Source organism: Rhagoletis pomonella, unplaced genomic scaffold (assembly GCF_013731165.1).
Source record: "Rhagoletis pomonella isolate Grant_MI unplaced genomic scaffold, Rhpom_1.0 Rhpom_scaffold_00010, whole genome shotgun sequence".
Taxonomy (NCBI): Eukaryota; Metazoa; Arthropoda; class Insecta; order Diptera; family Tephritidae; genus Rhagoletis; species Rhagoletis pomonella.
Genome location: NW_023458564.1, coordinates 2,046,856 through 2,062,297, shown reverse-complemented (window position 1 = coordinate 2,062,297; position 15,442 = coordinate 2,046,856). Strand labels below are relative to the sequence as shown.

At 33.2% G+C, this 15,442-nt stretch overlaps 1 protein-coding gene across 2 annotated transcripts in view; it reads right to left on the bottom strand.

The window, feature by feature from the left end:
- Window positions 1-15,442, bottom strand: part of LOC118745939 (Down syndrome cell adhesion molecule-like protein Dscam2) — a 274,465-nt gene that overhangs the window by 58,298 nt on the left and 200,725 nt on the right. For both annotated transcript variants that reach the window (XM_036479605.1, XM_036479606.1), the window contains exon 8: window positions 1,902-2,174. In XM_036479605.1, coding sequence (XP_036335498.1) covers window positions 1,902-2,174 — 273 coding nt within the window. The remainder of the gene's footprint in view (window positions 1-1,901; window positions 2,175-15,442) is intronic.

Genomic DNA, 15,442 nt, shown 5'->3' with positions numbered 1-15,442 from the left:
TAGGAGTATGATGTATTGTGGAACCATTTTCCGTCATCCCTAACACTGAAGATGGCACAACGCCGAAACCGGTTTGTCTCCAAACCAAATTTGACAAGGGATGACGGAAAATCGTTCCATAAAACATCGTTTCTAAATATCTCTAAGCTGGATTGCATTTAAATATGGTAAAGCAACTATCTGGAAGTATTTTACAGAAAAAATTAACTAAGTATAGCGTTGTTTGTAGTACATGGAACAAATGAAAATACCCGATTTTTTTTAAGTTAAAAGAATATAAACATTTCAAAAATGATGACACTATTATAGACGAGACTTCGTTCTTATAGTCAACCCCTAAGCAACCTCCTTATTAAGTTTACCGTGGTACTTATTGGACAATCTGTATATTTTTTCCAGTATGTTTACAACAAAATCCCATACATCGTACATTTAACACTAGAACGACCAGATCCTTTCACCTATCTAGAAAGCCCGTTGTGCCAAAACTGGCACGCTATATTTTAAATGTGATTGAGGCTGAAATGCCTGTTCGTTTTCAAAATTTGGTTCATTAGGATCAGAGCCTGAACCTTCAGAATAATCTTCCGCAGTATCTATTGCTCAAAATATATAAAATTTGGATTGGAGTGGAAGTCGTCCTTTCACAGTTCACGAAGTAACACAATATTTTCACTGTTCTGTTCTAAAAGCGTGAGGAACAATTAAAAAAAAAATATTTATTATATATGAATGGAAAATATTGCTTATGATTTGTTCGCTACTTCACTGATGTTCTCATCACGTGGTACCTGCAACAAACCACAAATTCACACATTATGTACTGTACTGTGTGTCAAAATAGGCACTGTGGGAGTTTAAGATACACGTGTGTTAAATGTTAAAGAAATTGTTAAAGGAAGCCAGCTTTTAAAAAGTATGAATCTTTTATGACTGCCAAAAATGGAACGAATGATGAAAAGTCACGAAATTTCTAAAACCCACTTGCAAAAATTTTGCATTTATTGTACATTCAACATTAAAATTGCGTCAAATTTGGCACACTAGGCATTCTAGTAACTAAGTAAACATTTTTTTAACAAGTTTCCCGCCATGTCGATGATTTAGCTTATACATATATAAAATATTTATAAAAGAATTGTCAAAAATCTCAGGTTTTCGCAAATTTCGTTTTAATACTTTGATATGAAAAATAGTAATAAATTTAGTAGCGCGTATTTATTTATTTTTTTCCATCGTTTGAAATTTTGCATTGTTACAATGCAGCAGACTACAATGTTCGAAAAAATCGTTGCAACAAAATCGCATAAATAATTGGGTTTGGATTCAATCCGTAGAATAACGAAGCCAACTGGAATTCTGCATCGGAACGTCATAGCAGAAAAACTACTACTAATTGATTAAAAAACCCGGGGATGAAAATCTTCATTAGTTTTGGCCCTACATTTTTTAAGTGACTTTGGATTTGTAATACTGGAAATATTCCTTTTTACAGTAAGCATTAATGGATTTTTGAGTTTCAGTGGTCACCAGCATTTTCAAAGTTCTTCGCACTGACATTTTTAGTCGGACTTGTTTTCTTTAAAATACTAATCTCTCTCTTTTCATCTTCGCAAAACTATTTATTACTCGTATCACCATTAAGGGTGCCTTTGAATTTTTCGCGATTCTCTGCAGCAGGTGTTGGTACAATAAAAAATAGATTTTCAGTATTTAAACTCTTTAACAAAGGTACTTTTAGATGTCATCCCTTAGGTGGATTCGATAATCGAAGAAGTAGTACTTAAATGCATCATCCGGAACAATTATTCATGTCTAATTCTCAGAATGAATAATTATTATTGAATATTAAGTTGTCCTAGGGAACCCCCTTCCCTTCCCTTTGTTTCACGTATACTGACCTATAACGGTGACTTCGCCACTACGACGCGCACTATGCCCCTGTTTGTTGCGTGCCCAGCATGTGTATACGCCCGAGTCGGTATTCTTTTGCACCGGATTGATGGTCAATGAGCCATCCGGTTGAACACGTTGTCGGATATCATCAGGCAATTCGCGACCGCTTCGCTCCCAGTGTATTTCCTCTATGGGATATCCAGCAACAGGACACTTCAAGTTTAGGGTTTCACCAGACACGGCAGTGACTTTCGGTATTAAGCGTATGTAGGGAAGGCCTGAAATTAGAAAACAAAGAGAAATAAATGAGGGTAATACTTAATTTAGTGAAAATTACTCCATTGGGCAATTAAATATTTATGTATGCAAGAAAATTTAAAAATAAGTTTTAACCACAAAAATTATTTAATTTAAATTTTTCAATTCTTTTAGGACTTCTTGGGAATTTCCTGAACCTTTTTCTTTAGGGTAGTTTCGGGATTGTTTCTGTTTTTAGATCTTTTGTGGCTTTCCCAGACTTTTCGAGATGTTTTCAGAAGTTTTCGAGTTCTCCGTTTTTGCTTTTCAGCATTGTTCGCGTCTGAATTTTCATTGATTTTGGAAGTTCTTTATGAATTTTAAAATTTGAAAACATTGTTTTTCAGGAATTTCGGTGCTTTCAAGTCCTAAGTAGTTTCAAACCTATACTTCATTATTTTAGCTTTTTTTGAATGCCTAAAAAACTTAACGCGCATTTAGTTATTTTTTACCGATAAAATCAATAAAGTAGTATGTATCTAAGCATTTTGCTTGCTCAAAGTCTAGGAATTACAAAATTGTTGCTCGATAGTATAAAATGCATGACTAGCACTGCCTTCGTTTTATTCATGGAAAAGCAATTAAAGCTATGTATATATGAACTTTTGTTACTATGTATATAAACTATACTGGTACCAATTATCCATTTATTCACTCTTTTTCAGCGAGCTCTCCTTTAACCTAAACTTTAGGCTGTACTGTTTTTCAGGCTTTCGTTGAGGACACAATCGGTTGGCTGTTCAATTGTGCGACATCGCCAATGGATAGCCAAGCGGCAACCATAGCTTTGGCGCTGCTCATTATGTACCCGGGATAATACCTGACCTATATTTCAGTTGCACTTGATTATATTCTAGTCAGACTTGTATGGGTTGAGTTGCGGATGAGTTGGTCAGGAAAGGTACTCTCGAGTCTATTTGACCGAGAAAAGGGAGATTTGGTATAGCTTTGACTCTACGCCCACTTATCTTGGACAGATGTCATGTTCGCTGAACAAATGCCGGGTGAAAACAAAGAAAACTAGGCGGGTTTTATCTGCGAAATTGGAATTCGTCAAGAAATCGTCTTTGGCTCGCAAAGCCCAAGCAAAGCCGAAGCTTTCAATGTAATAGCAGGACAGTAAACGATAAGTATTCCTGCGGTTATACTAAATATCGCATTGGATTCTCACTGGCCCAGCTACTTAGAGGGTCAAAACTTCTCTTAAATACCTTGCCATATTTTTTGTGGCTAAAATAAATAAAATAAAATAAAAACTTTTTAATATACAACGCTTTTATAAATGGACTAAAAAGTAGAAAATAATATTTCTCAGTCCCACAGCATTTGTTTTGATAACTTTTGGTTTTGATTTTGAAATTTTAGCAAAAGTCATTATAAACAATTAATGACATTGAAAATGAAAAGCATGGGCGTGCATAGGCCTGATTTGAAATTGGAGAGTAATATATGTATGTATGTATGTGGGCATATGAATAACGATGGCTTAAAATCGATCTCAAATTTGTACTTTCGCTGTAGAATGTTATGTAGTTTGACTATTGTCAATGAAATCGAATGCTTTGTACTGCATGCGCTCCACGTTTTTCGTTTTCAATCTCATAAATTGTTTATAATGACTTTTGCTAAAATTTCAAAATCGAAAGTTATCAAAACAAATCCTGTGGGACTGAGAAATATTATTTTCTACTTTTTAGTCCATTTATAAAAGTGTTGTATATTAAAATTTTATTTTTATTTTTATTTTTATTTTTTTTAATTGATATTCTCTGAACGTAGACAGCATGCATAGTGGGAGGTGCTACGACTTCCTGTAAGGTCATTCCGTTCAGCTGTCTGTTTGTAATGGGTCCAAGGTTATGTTTCTCTGAACGTACTCCATCTATTGGAGGTGTCACGCCCCTGGCAAACACTCACTCTCTTTCAGTTTACTATAAACGCCACGCCTTCTTGTACGAACCCATTTGTATACATTTAGCAAATGTGAGATTTAAGGGCTGTGGAATGTGCCGTGGCCCCTTATATAAACTCACTAAAGTTTACATTGCTGTAAGCACCTACCTTAGTTATGTCCTCACACCAAATTTCAAAGTCATGTGACTTACGGTTTCGAAATTATAGCTGATTAAAAATGTCACGCCTATGGGAGGTGCCACGCCCTCTTGTCAGACCTCATTTTTTTATATCCTAGGTTACGTCCGAGGTCTCTTTCTATATACCAGCTAAAGCCCCATGAAAATCCATTTAGTAGTTCCAGAGATTAGTGAGTTCAAACAGACAAACAAAATATTTCTACCGCTAGACTTTGTTGCTTTTTCAATTTTTCCTAATAAACAATCGTGGTACAAAGCTCAATAAAATGATTAAAAATAAAATGTTAAGAAGCCACAATAACATTGACAAAATACAGTTTTATTATAGTAATATAGAAGACAGATAGTCGGCCGCTGTGGTGTAGTGGTACACAGTGCGCGCTTTCACTCATCAGCACCTGGGTTCAAGCCCCGGGTCTAAGCAGCATCAGAAAAAAATATAGAAAAAGGTTTTTTCTTAACAGCGGTCGTCCCTCGGCAGGCAATGGCAAACCTCCGAGTGTATTTCTGCCATGAAAAACAGCTTCTCATAAAATTACAATCGCCGTTCGGAGTCGGCGTAAAACTGTACACTGAGGGAAATAGTGCATAGTAAAAATGAATACTTTATATTTGATTGTCGTTTAAAAATGTTCGTATTTAAAAATAATATTTTTATACAAAATTTATTACGCACGTATTTGACTGTTCACATCTGAGTATGTATAAGTAAGTGTACATACGCACCCCATACATGCAGAGCGCCGCTCTGAGAGCGGCTACAACACACACATAGTACAAATCGCGTGCTGTGGAGTTGATGGATATTCAACATTTGAAAGCAAATTTATATGTATGGGTGTAGCTGAGTGCGCAAAGATCCCTGCAGCAAATCAAATTGGTTCAGAACTTGCGCTGAGCTAGCCTCAAAAGGGACGGTACTGGTTCTTCATCTATCCCAACTCAATGCTTTCAACTGTCTTTTTAAACATGGCGATGTCCTACGAAGTGACAATTGTCGCCCTCTGCAGAACTTTTGAACTCGTTCTGAGCTGACTCTGGCTTAGATGGTTCTGAGACAGTTCAGATAACAACAGTTCCTAGATAGTTCAAAAAAGGTGACCTCCGGACTAGAAAAAATTAGGTTAGTTCTGAGCTGGTTCTAAGAAGTATAGTATAGGGATTGCCTTTAAATAAGCACGCATACAATTTTGAAAATAAAAAGTACTTCATTTTATGTTTAGAGGGCTATTTGATTTGCACTAATTTACTTTTTTAAGAAAACTGTGCTTAAAAATTTAGAACATAAAGTGTCAATTATTCCTTCATTTTCTAAAACCGTTATTCTTAAAAATAATTTATATTTGTTACGTATAATGGGTATTTCTGGGATACTTATAATTTAAAATCTAAAAAATGCTTATTTGTGATAACTCAGCGTTAAATTGTATTAAATATATTGAAATGTAATACATAGACTCCCCGGCATCTAATAAGAACATATAGAATTTTAAATATTCACAATGGTTTTCATGCTAAATATTTTTTGTAAATTTTTTTATATAAAGATGGCTCATAAGTATTATAACATAAACATATCAATTCACATTTAAAATTTTGTTGGAAATTTAGTAGAATTCTAGAAACTGTTATAAAAACTTCAATATTTTAAGTCAGAGTTTACAAGTATGCAGTTCTATAGCCCATTAAATTTTCGTATAATTAATCGCGCTGATTTTATATAACTCTTTTTACGCACGCTCTTGAAGGTATTCTCCTATTTAAATATTTTCGTTTAAGATGCAACATTACATTTTACTACAGTAAAACTTGATGGGCTACAAAACAGAATACTCGAAATATTTATAATAAAAAATCTCTGATTAAAAAGTTTAAAATTTGAAGACAGTTTTTAAAGTTCTATCAAATTTGCAGCACAGTTAGGAATTTTAATTGAAATGGTTTATGAAGTATGACAAATAGTACTTAAATAAAACCTTAACGAAAAATATTTAAAATGAAAAACCTTCGAAATTAAAAAAAAAATTCACTGCGTAACTACCCATTTCGGGTGCTCAGATATATCGTATCGTTCATAACAATAGCACCCCCATTTCAAAGAGAGATTTAATCTGATTAAAAGGTCAAATATTTTGATGAAAAATCATTAAATTTAACTTTGTTTTGCATATAGTTTTAAAACACGGTTTTTATCATTTTGTTTTAAGCATGATAATTTGTTTTTATAAAATAATAACAAACAAATTTTAACCCTAATATGTTTAGAATAATTAAAAAAAAGAAATGGTGTACGCGGACCTTTGCTGTTAAGTGTAGCTTAACTAAATTTTATATTTTGCATTTAATTTTATACTTACGTAGATATGTATAAAAATTACATTAATGTTACCAATAACGACTTTTTTGGAAATATTTTAGCAGTTGCTCCATAAACTATGTAACGAATAACATATAGAATAAACGAAAACAGTTGTTGTTAGTTAGAAAAAATATAGTATATTACATTTGTGCATCTTTTGTCAGCTTTCACATGACCAGGATGAGTAATATGGATGACAGCGCAACTAGCAACATATGAGTTTCAACCGTCCAGCTCTGCATCCCTTTTGCAGTAGTTCAGAGACAGTTCTAAAATTTGTAGGGCGGAACTAGCGCTTTGCCAGACTGTCCCTAAATTTTGCTGCAGGGATGCTTGTCACAAGTTGTTGATATCCGAAGATGGTCTGGTTCGAATTCAACCACTGGCAACATGCAAATTAAATTTTTTTTTTAGTTTTTGTCTTGAGATTATTCACTTCGCGGATGCTTTTTCAGTATGAACGCGGTCATTTCAATATGCGCGTAATTGAATTGAATATTTACCAATATACAGTACTTTCGTTGACGTTTATAGTAAGATCAATTACGTTTCTATTTGATTTTAATATTTTTTCCCCTCAGTGTAGGTTCCTCCGCTTTGTGTGACAAATCCAGGCGCACGCCACAAGTCGGAGGAGAAGCTCGGCCAAACACTAACATATGTGTACACACTAATCTATTATTATTATTATTAGAAGATAGATAGATAGATAGATTGCATAGATAGATAGATGCATACGAAAAATTGTAAACCATAACATGGAAAATGTTACTCATACGGCATGTACGAGTATGTTGGAATACAATACATGTACAATGTGGCGAGTGAGTAACGTTAATTCCTGGCCCTATTTTATACAAAACGATTACACATTTTCATTAAAAGATTCAAAACTTTAATTTAGCTTATTAACCATCGATTATAATTGATTTTTTTGGCGAGAGAACTGGCTTTAAACAAATTTGAAAAAAACTACAAAAGATTATTAATTTTTGAATATTTTTTTCATAAAAATGAAAATATCTTGGGTAAATGACTTGATTTGGAAAAACGATATACAGAGCCGTTATTTTTTCGAGTAATTTCAAAACTTCGGATTTTCCTTACAGTGTTATTTGAAACCGGTAGTTTCAAATAGACGCGTTTAGGATGCCCGTTAATGGATTCATTTACTTAAAAAAAAATTATAAGTGGACCTCCACAAAAAAATAATAATGTGTGCTTCTCTATGGTAGAACTGGTTCAGGTGGTTTATTTGGTTATTTTATCGAATCAACTAATGATTTTATGCAATATGAACAGCGCCTTACTGCTGAACATTAGCTAAAGTATGCTGTCCGGTTCAGTATTTTCTTGTATCTTTTACTGGAAATTAGACAATAAAGACTGCGATATAAATGTGTACATATATACATGCATACATACATACAAATGTATGTACATTCTAGTAAAAACTTCAACTCATTTTAATGTGCTGAATGCTTAGGCATACAATGAAATTCACACAAAATGCTACAAAAAAGTATGTATTTTTGGTCTGATAGTATTTATGCAAAATCTGAAATTTGATAAAAAAATAGGACATAAAACCATATACATACATATGCATGTACGTATAATTCAAATGAATTTGACGAGATGTCCGCCAGCATGGTGTACTATGCTCAAAAGCTTAGAGCATATTCGGAATGTAGAACTTCAAAATAGAACAGGAGGAGTATTATCTATGTGGGTCAGTAAAACGTCAGCAAATTCTGCTGTTGCAGCTGCCATGTTCGTCATGATTCCGTTCTCACATTCCTCTTTTTGAGTTTTGTCACAAATGATGCCTTTTCCTCTGTAGTTTTGTTTATCGCTATTTGACTTATTTTTTTTTTTTAGAAAACAAGAACAAACCATAAAAATGTTCAGTATGCAAAAAAGTTCAGTCAAGCGCAGCAGTTGCATTTACGAAAAGTGCACTTATTTCCAGTTTAAAATTTTTTAATATTTATGGCAAACTTTATTGCATATGAAAGTTTTATATGTATTCGGAAAGTTTACGTCAAAAAAAGATGTCACTGATAAGCAAGCATTCATGTAGGACGAAAAATAAGCTGTTGAGTGCCAACATTTTTATCAACGATGGAAAAGCAAATTTTTTTTTCCAAAAATTTCACTTGTGGTGCAAATATATATTAAATTAATACAGAACAAACTATATGTACAAATGTACTTATGTAGGTAAACAAAAAATTTTAAATTTCGTAATATGATTCCTCCATTTATAGATTTACATATAATTGTATATGTGTGGGCCGAATTAAAAAATTCTGCTTGTGACTTGGATAAGAGTATTAAAGCCGCTTTAAGCTCGTATCTGCAGCGATCCTAAAAATTGGCGCAACTCTATAGACACTAGGGATGTTAAGTTTTCGGCTTTTTCCGATCCCGGGGTTTTCTGGGATGGCGTTGTCACAATCCCGGAATTCCGGGATTTAGATGTGCCTTACTTTTCAACAACTTGAATCGAAAAAATTCTTCTATATTGTTTGAGAAGCTCTCCTACCATGAAATAAATAATAAATAAATGGGTTTAAAACTTACTGTTTTATTTAAAGTGGGGTTTTTATTTTTTTTTCTCTGGCCACACGATTTATTTTGAAGGGATTTGTTATTTCAGAGATATGTATAATTACAAAAATTGTTAAAAAAAATTCAATGCCATGTAGAATAAAAATATGCGTATTAAATACAGTAGGAAATTCCTTTAGAATTTAAAATTTAAATTTTTTAGATTCACAAGGACGAATAGATAATTTTTTGGCTGATAAAGTTAGAAGAACGAAATTCGAAGATGTTATCGAAATTATATGAGCCCTTAACATAAAATTTTTTCAAAAACAAATATTGCGAAATTTCAAGGATAAAATTTTAAAATTACATTTTCAATATTTACCAGCCCTTCTGCACAAGAAACTTGAATCTGCTTAAATTCTACAGGATTTTTTTATTAATTTTATACCCATACTTACGGTGACCATATTAACCAACGTAAAATAAAGGACATTTTTTTCAAAATCAGTTGGGAATACGTACATACAACTTGTATGATAAAAGTACCTTACCCATATCGTAATTTAAATCAGATATTTACCAGTTAATTAACCGATTCCGAAAAATGAAGCCAAATCATTTTCCAGGACTTCGCCAACCTTTGCTGCCAAAATGCGTTTACCATAATTCATTCTGCACGCCGAAGCCAAGACACAGTGGTTCAAAATTGGAATTTAATGTTCGTAATTCACCGGAGTCTTAATTTTTCAACCAATTTTTACTACAAAAAAAAAATGTTCACCAAATGTTGTAATTCTTTCGTTTTGGGAGAACCATACAATTGTTTTCAACTAGTCTTTGTTATGCAATATTTATTAACTGGAACAGGAGAATACATTTTCTTTAAAATTGCCACTTTTTCTGCATTTTTCACTAAAAAATTTAATATAACCAAATAAAAATTCACAAATCAGGCTCAACTGGTCTCTTGCAAATATTATAAGCTTTCATAAAAAAAAATGATCAAATTAGTGACAAACAATGAAGGCTCCAATGAATTACGAACACTAAATGCCAGTTTTGAGCCACTGAGCGATAGGGGGTTTATGGAAACTCAGCGTGCAACACGTTCCTGAGCACAACTTTCCCTGTACTTTATAGATTGTACAAAGATTACCGATTAAATAAAAGCCCGTAAGTGGGACGCGAAACAAGCTGACGAAGGTTTTCATTATATTTTATAAGGGACATTTTTATTTTTCATATTCTGTGTTTAAAAATATACCTCTCAAAAATGCAGAGCTGATTTAAAGGACAGTTCAAGAAATAAACGACAAAATTTTGAAAAAAGTTATAAAGGACAGGGGGTTAAAATAAAGGACGGTCCTTTAAAATAAAGGACGGATGGTCACCGTACCCATACTTCTTCTTTAAGCACATTTCTATGAATTTTTTAAATCATTTTTGAATTACTGACATCAGAGTGAAAAACTGAAAACGCAATTTTACTATATTTTGCCCAGGGTTTCGTGAAAATATTGATATTTGTATTTAAAATTTACTATCGCGCGGTGTTATATATATATAGAGCTAGACATTTCTAAAAAAATATTAATTATTAAATAAAAAAAGGAATATAGCCAATACTGGTCAAGAAAAGGAGCTTCTTGCCATCAGTGTAAATTACAAATCCCGAACATCCCGGAATTACTTGCTAAGAATCCCGGGATTAAAATTCCTCATAGACACCGACAAGCAGTTATTGAAATTTTTAACAAAAAAATCAACGGTTTTTTGTAACCTCTACAAACTTTCACTTTATTATACCAGAATTGAGCGGGCTGTAAAACTGCATACCTAAGCATTCAGAATAAAAAAGTTTGAAATTTTAATGAAACTTTCTTGATTTATTTTTAGTTTTAGTACAAAGTTTGAATCTTGGATTTATATAGTTTTCTTATATGAAGTATCAAATGTATTTTTATAAAAAACTAATTCAAATTTATTTGAGGAGAAAGAGTCAAAACTTATTAATATATCGCACACCGCCTTCAAAAGAGTCACAACTCAAAATTTGGCATTTTTTTAATTATGCTCTAAAAATGTAAACAGAGCATTTGTTTAGCTTTAAGCAAAAGCTAGAGCAAATTTTTGTTATAAGTTGTTAAATAACCTAAGGTAAAGGCGCCCTTCCCCATATGATTAGCATGTTCTTCGAAATAGTTTTTCCGCATTTACTGATGAATGTATTATTTTGAGTTGTGACTCTTTTGAAGACGATGTGCGATATGTACGTGACCTCGATTTTCATTCGTCTCAAGGTTAGCGGTATATCGCAAAAACTTATATATGAGCAATCAGTTGAATTGGAAATATAGATTATAGCGATCCGGTTTTTGGAACTTGCGCTGTAAACTCCCTTTTAATAATAAGTGAAAATAGAGCCGAAATGTCGATTTTAGCTGCCTCATTAAGGGAGTTTAAAACTAAAATTTCATATCTGAAAAATCAATTGTATAACCGCGATATATTGTGGTGATCCGATTTGACGGTTCCGATAAATGATTGGTATATTGTAGAAATTCACCCGCTTACCAAATTTCAGTCGGATGTCTGGAAAGCTGAGGGATCCCGAACAGACACTCTCTTGCCGCATAGTCCTCGGCTAGGCACGTCAGAAGGCATTTATACGAATAAACGGATGAAGTGCGGAGGTTCATAAAACAACCTATAAACCCGGCAACGCACCGACAGGTTATAAACGGAATTCGCAGAGGATCGGTCTCGACTTACACCAGCTTCCAACCTGTGAATGCCGTTTTGGGAATACAGCCACCAGACGTGGATGAGATAGAGCTTCATCTCCTTTGGGAAACTCGCACCATCATAGCCTAACTTCGCTCTGGCTACTGCGGTAGGATAATCTCCTACCTGAAATGGATAGATGCAGTTGGAGTGGAGACTTGGGTCTCCTGTTAGTTGAGCCTGATGACAACGATTGCAAAGGGACAAGCCGATCTAGGCAGGGGTAAGTATTATTGAGGAACACCAAAAGGCCCCACGAACTAAGGATTTATATGAATTTACTAACCGACTTCACAAAAAGGAGAAGGTTATCAGATCGCAGGAATATATTTTTTTATGCATGTTACCGCATAACTTTGGAACATGTTAACCGATTTCTATAATTCTTTAATTCTTTTTTTAAAGGAAATGTGTTACCTCACAGGTCGTCCCATACTAATTTGGTTTAAATCCGAGCATTGGATCATGAAGAACTTAACGATAATCTTAAATTTTAAAAATTACTTGTTATATTTAATAAACACTGTAACATTTTGATGTATCCAATGACTTTGTTTGGGTTGTCCCACCTATAAAATATTCGAATCTCTCTCTAATCCATGTCTAACCCCTACTAAGTAAGTTTTAAGGATAGCATAAGTAAATACTAAGATTAGACATGGGTTCGACAAGCACATGAGTGTCTAAACTGTAGTAAGAGTTTTTATTTTTTGAGTCTTGAGTTGTGTCGTTATTGCAGAGAACCATCGACATATGCAGTATTATATTGCAAAAAATATAGATACGAGCGTTGGAGATGATACATGCTGCAAACTATTGATAGGATTAAAGTTAAATAATGAAAAAATCTTTCTCCCAGCGAACTGTAAAAATTAAAAATTTTATTTAATCCTTTGATTCGCTATGGCTGCGCCTTTCCATGAATGCTGCACAGGAAAGTTGTCAAAAATTGCATTGAAATTAAAATTTTTTAAACAATAAATTGCTATTTTTTAACATTGACTTTTTTCAAATTTGTGCGTAAATTTCTTATGGTTCATTCCTTTAAAAAAATTTTTTAGCTCAGATTTTTTTTTTTTACAACCAAACCACCTTTGAGAGACTTTTAAACGCAGACCAACCAAGTGAAAGCATAATATATATTTCATCGAAAAAGTGTTTGCGAATTTTTAGAGCAAATTCAATTAATTTTTCATACATTCCAAATAAATTCAACTAACCCTATACATATCGCTTATTTATTAGGCCAAACAATGGAAGTTAATTATGCATAAATTACCACTACCTCTTCTTCTTTGTTTGGTAAAAATTTCATAGCTGTATCGATTACCAGTATCCCATTAGAAAGAAATATTTATGCATTCATTTTTATTATGGGAGTATGTATATGTAGATTCAAAACTTATAACCCAGCTAGCACATTTGCCAGACAATTTCTGATATCAGACAAGTCGGAATAAAAAGTTGACTATTTAGACAAGTCTTACAGGTTTCTGGGCGAAGTGTCCGGAGATTTTTATTTATTTCCTTATCCGATATGTCTGATCGAATTATGTCCGATTTCGGGCATGCACGTCTGATAATTCTTATTTTCCATGATTATTTGGTCAGACATCTGTTAGATATCCGTCAGAATCGTCGGTAATTAAGTCAGAATTTCCCACGTCGTGTCGGCTAGACTTCCTGTCAACCTCTCCATACGCTTCTCTGACCTATATCGGCCAAATCATACAGATTTTTGAATTTTTTCCGACGAGTCTGACGGATACCTAAGAGATTTATGGCAATTTTGCTACCTGGGAAGCCATTTATATTGAGTTTTTCTTTTAGAATTATGACACTATTGAAGTAAATGAGCGATATTATCGAACTTAGAACTGCTGTACAAAAGACTCAATCCATTGATTTTTGCTGGCTTCTGTTGAAGTCTATCTAGTACCATAAAGCGGATGTTTTCAGAAGCCGGAATATATGATAATTTGATCGTCGAAAAAAAAGATATATCTTACATTTCTCTTTAAACAACTTCTGCGGACGCCTTCATCTCATTCTCTTACGAAAATTTTCGTCGAAGAATTCTTTTTTTTAATTTAGAAAAAGGGAAATACTGGTGGCAACCAGGTTCCAACTATTCGATGAGTATTACATTTTTGTGAATACTGTTAATGTCGAACCGTATTAGTTAGTCGCCATCTATCCTGAAATAATTCAGTGTGTACCAGTTTACTCAAAGGATGTCGTCATCTATATATTAATACGCTAACATAAATTTTGTCTCCGTTCGTTTGGCAATTCTACCGAACCGATTTCAAAACCAAGAATACCGTTGGGAAGGCATTTTTCCGTAGATGATGGTTTCACAATTGGTTGAAAATTACGGCCAAAACCGTTGTTTAAACATTTTCGAAATGTGTATAGATGTTGCTGCAACATGTTCAATTTGACATGTTTCGCCTGTTGTTTCACTACACATTTGAAATTAAGCTTTGAAATAAAGATAAATATGAAGATGAAGAAATAAATGAGAACGATGAAGTAAAAAAAGGGCAAAAGTGAAGATAAAGACGGAAATGGAGACAATGACAGATACGTAAGAATTAGGGTAACTAAAAGGGTAACAACATTTGTTGAATTTATGAAGTAAACTTCTTTAGCGGCAGTTGGTTGATTGGGAGTAAATTGTAAAATTCAAGGGGAATAATGCACATGGAAGTGGTTCTCAGCGGTTTAGCGGTTTGAAAATAAAAACAAAAACAAAGATGCCCAAAGGTACAGGCAAAAACGAAGATCAAAGAAAATTTAAACACTTTATGGTAAGAGTGAAGAGGAATATGCAAAAATAAAGATAAATATGAAGAAAAGGATGAGGATGAAGATCGATATTGTTATCGATATAAAACCCGATATTTTTATCGATATAATAATCGACATTGCTACCGATAAAATAATCGATGTTGTTATCGATACTGTTATTGATTAAATAACAGCTATTGTAATCGATATAATAATCAATATAATAATCTATATTGGTATCGATACAATAATGGATATTGTTATCGGTATAATGATCGATTAAATAATTGATGTATATTGTTATCGATATGTACAATAATCGATAATGATGTTTGTTATATTTATCGATGAATCAATCGATTTTGCAATTGTATTTTTCTATATGTTTATGGATATTGTTAACACTATTTTTATCGGCACAGTTATCAACAGGGTTATCCATATAATAATCAGAACATGGAATGTGATCACATTAAATGACATCACATCACATTATATCACATGATATGAAGAGACATCACATGACATTACATCACATAATATGATATCACATCATACGATATCACGTGACATGATATCATATGATATGACATTACATTATATGGCATGACATCACATGACTTGACATCACATGATATATCATCGTATGATATGGCATGGCATT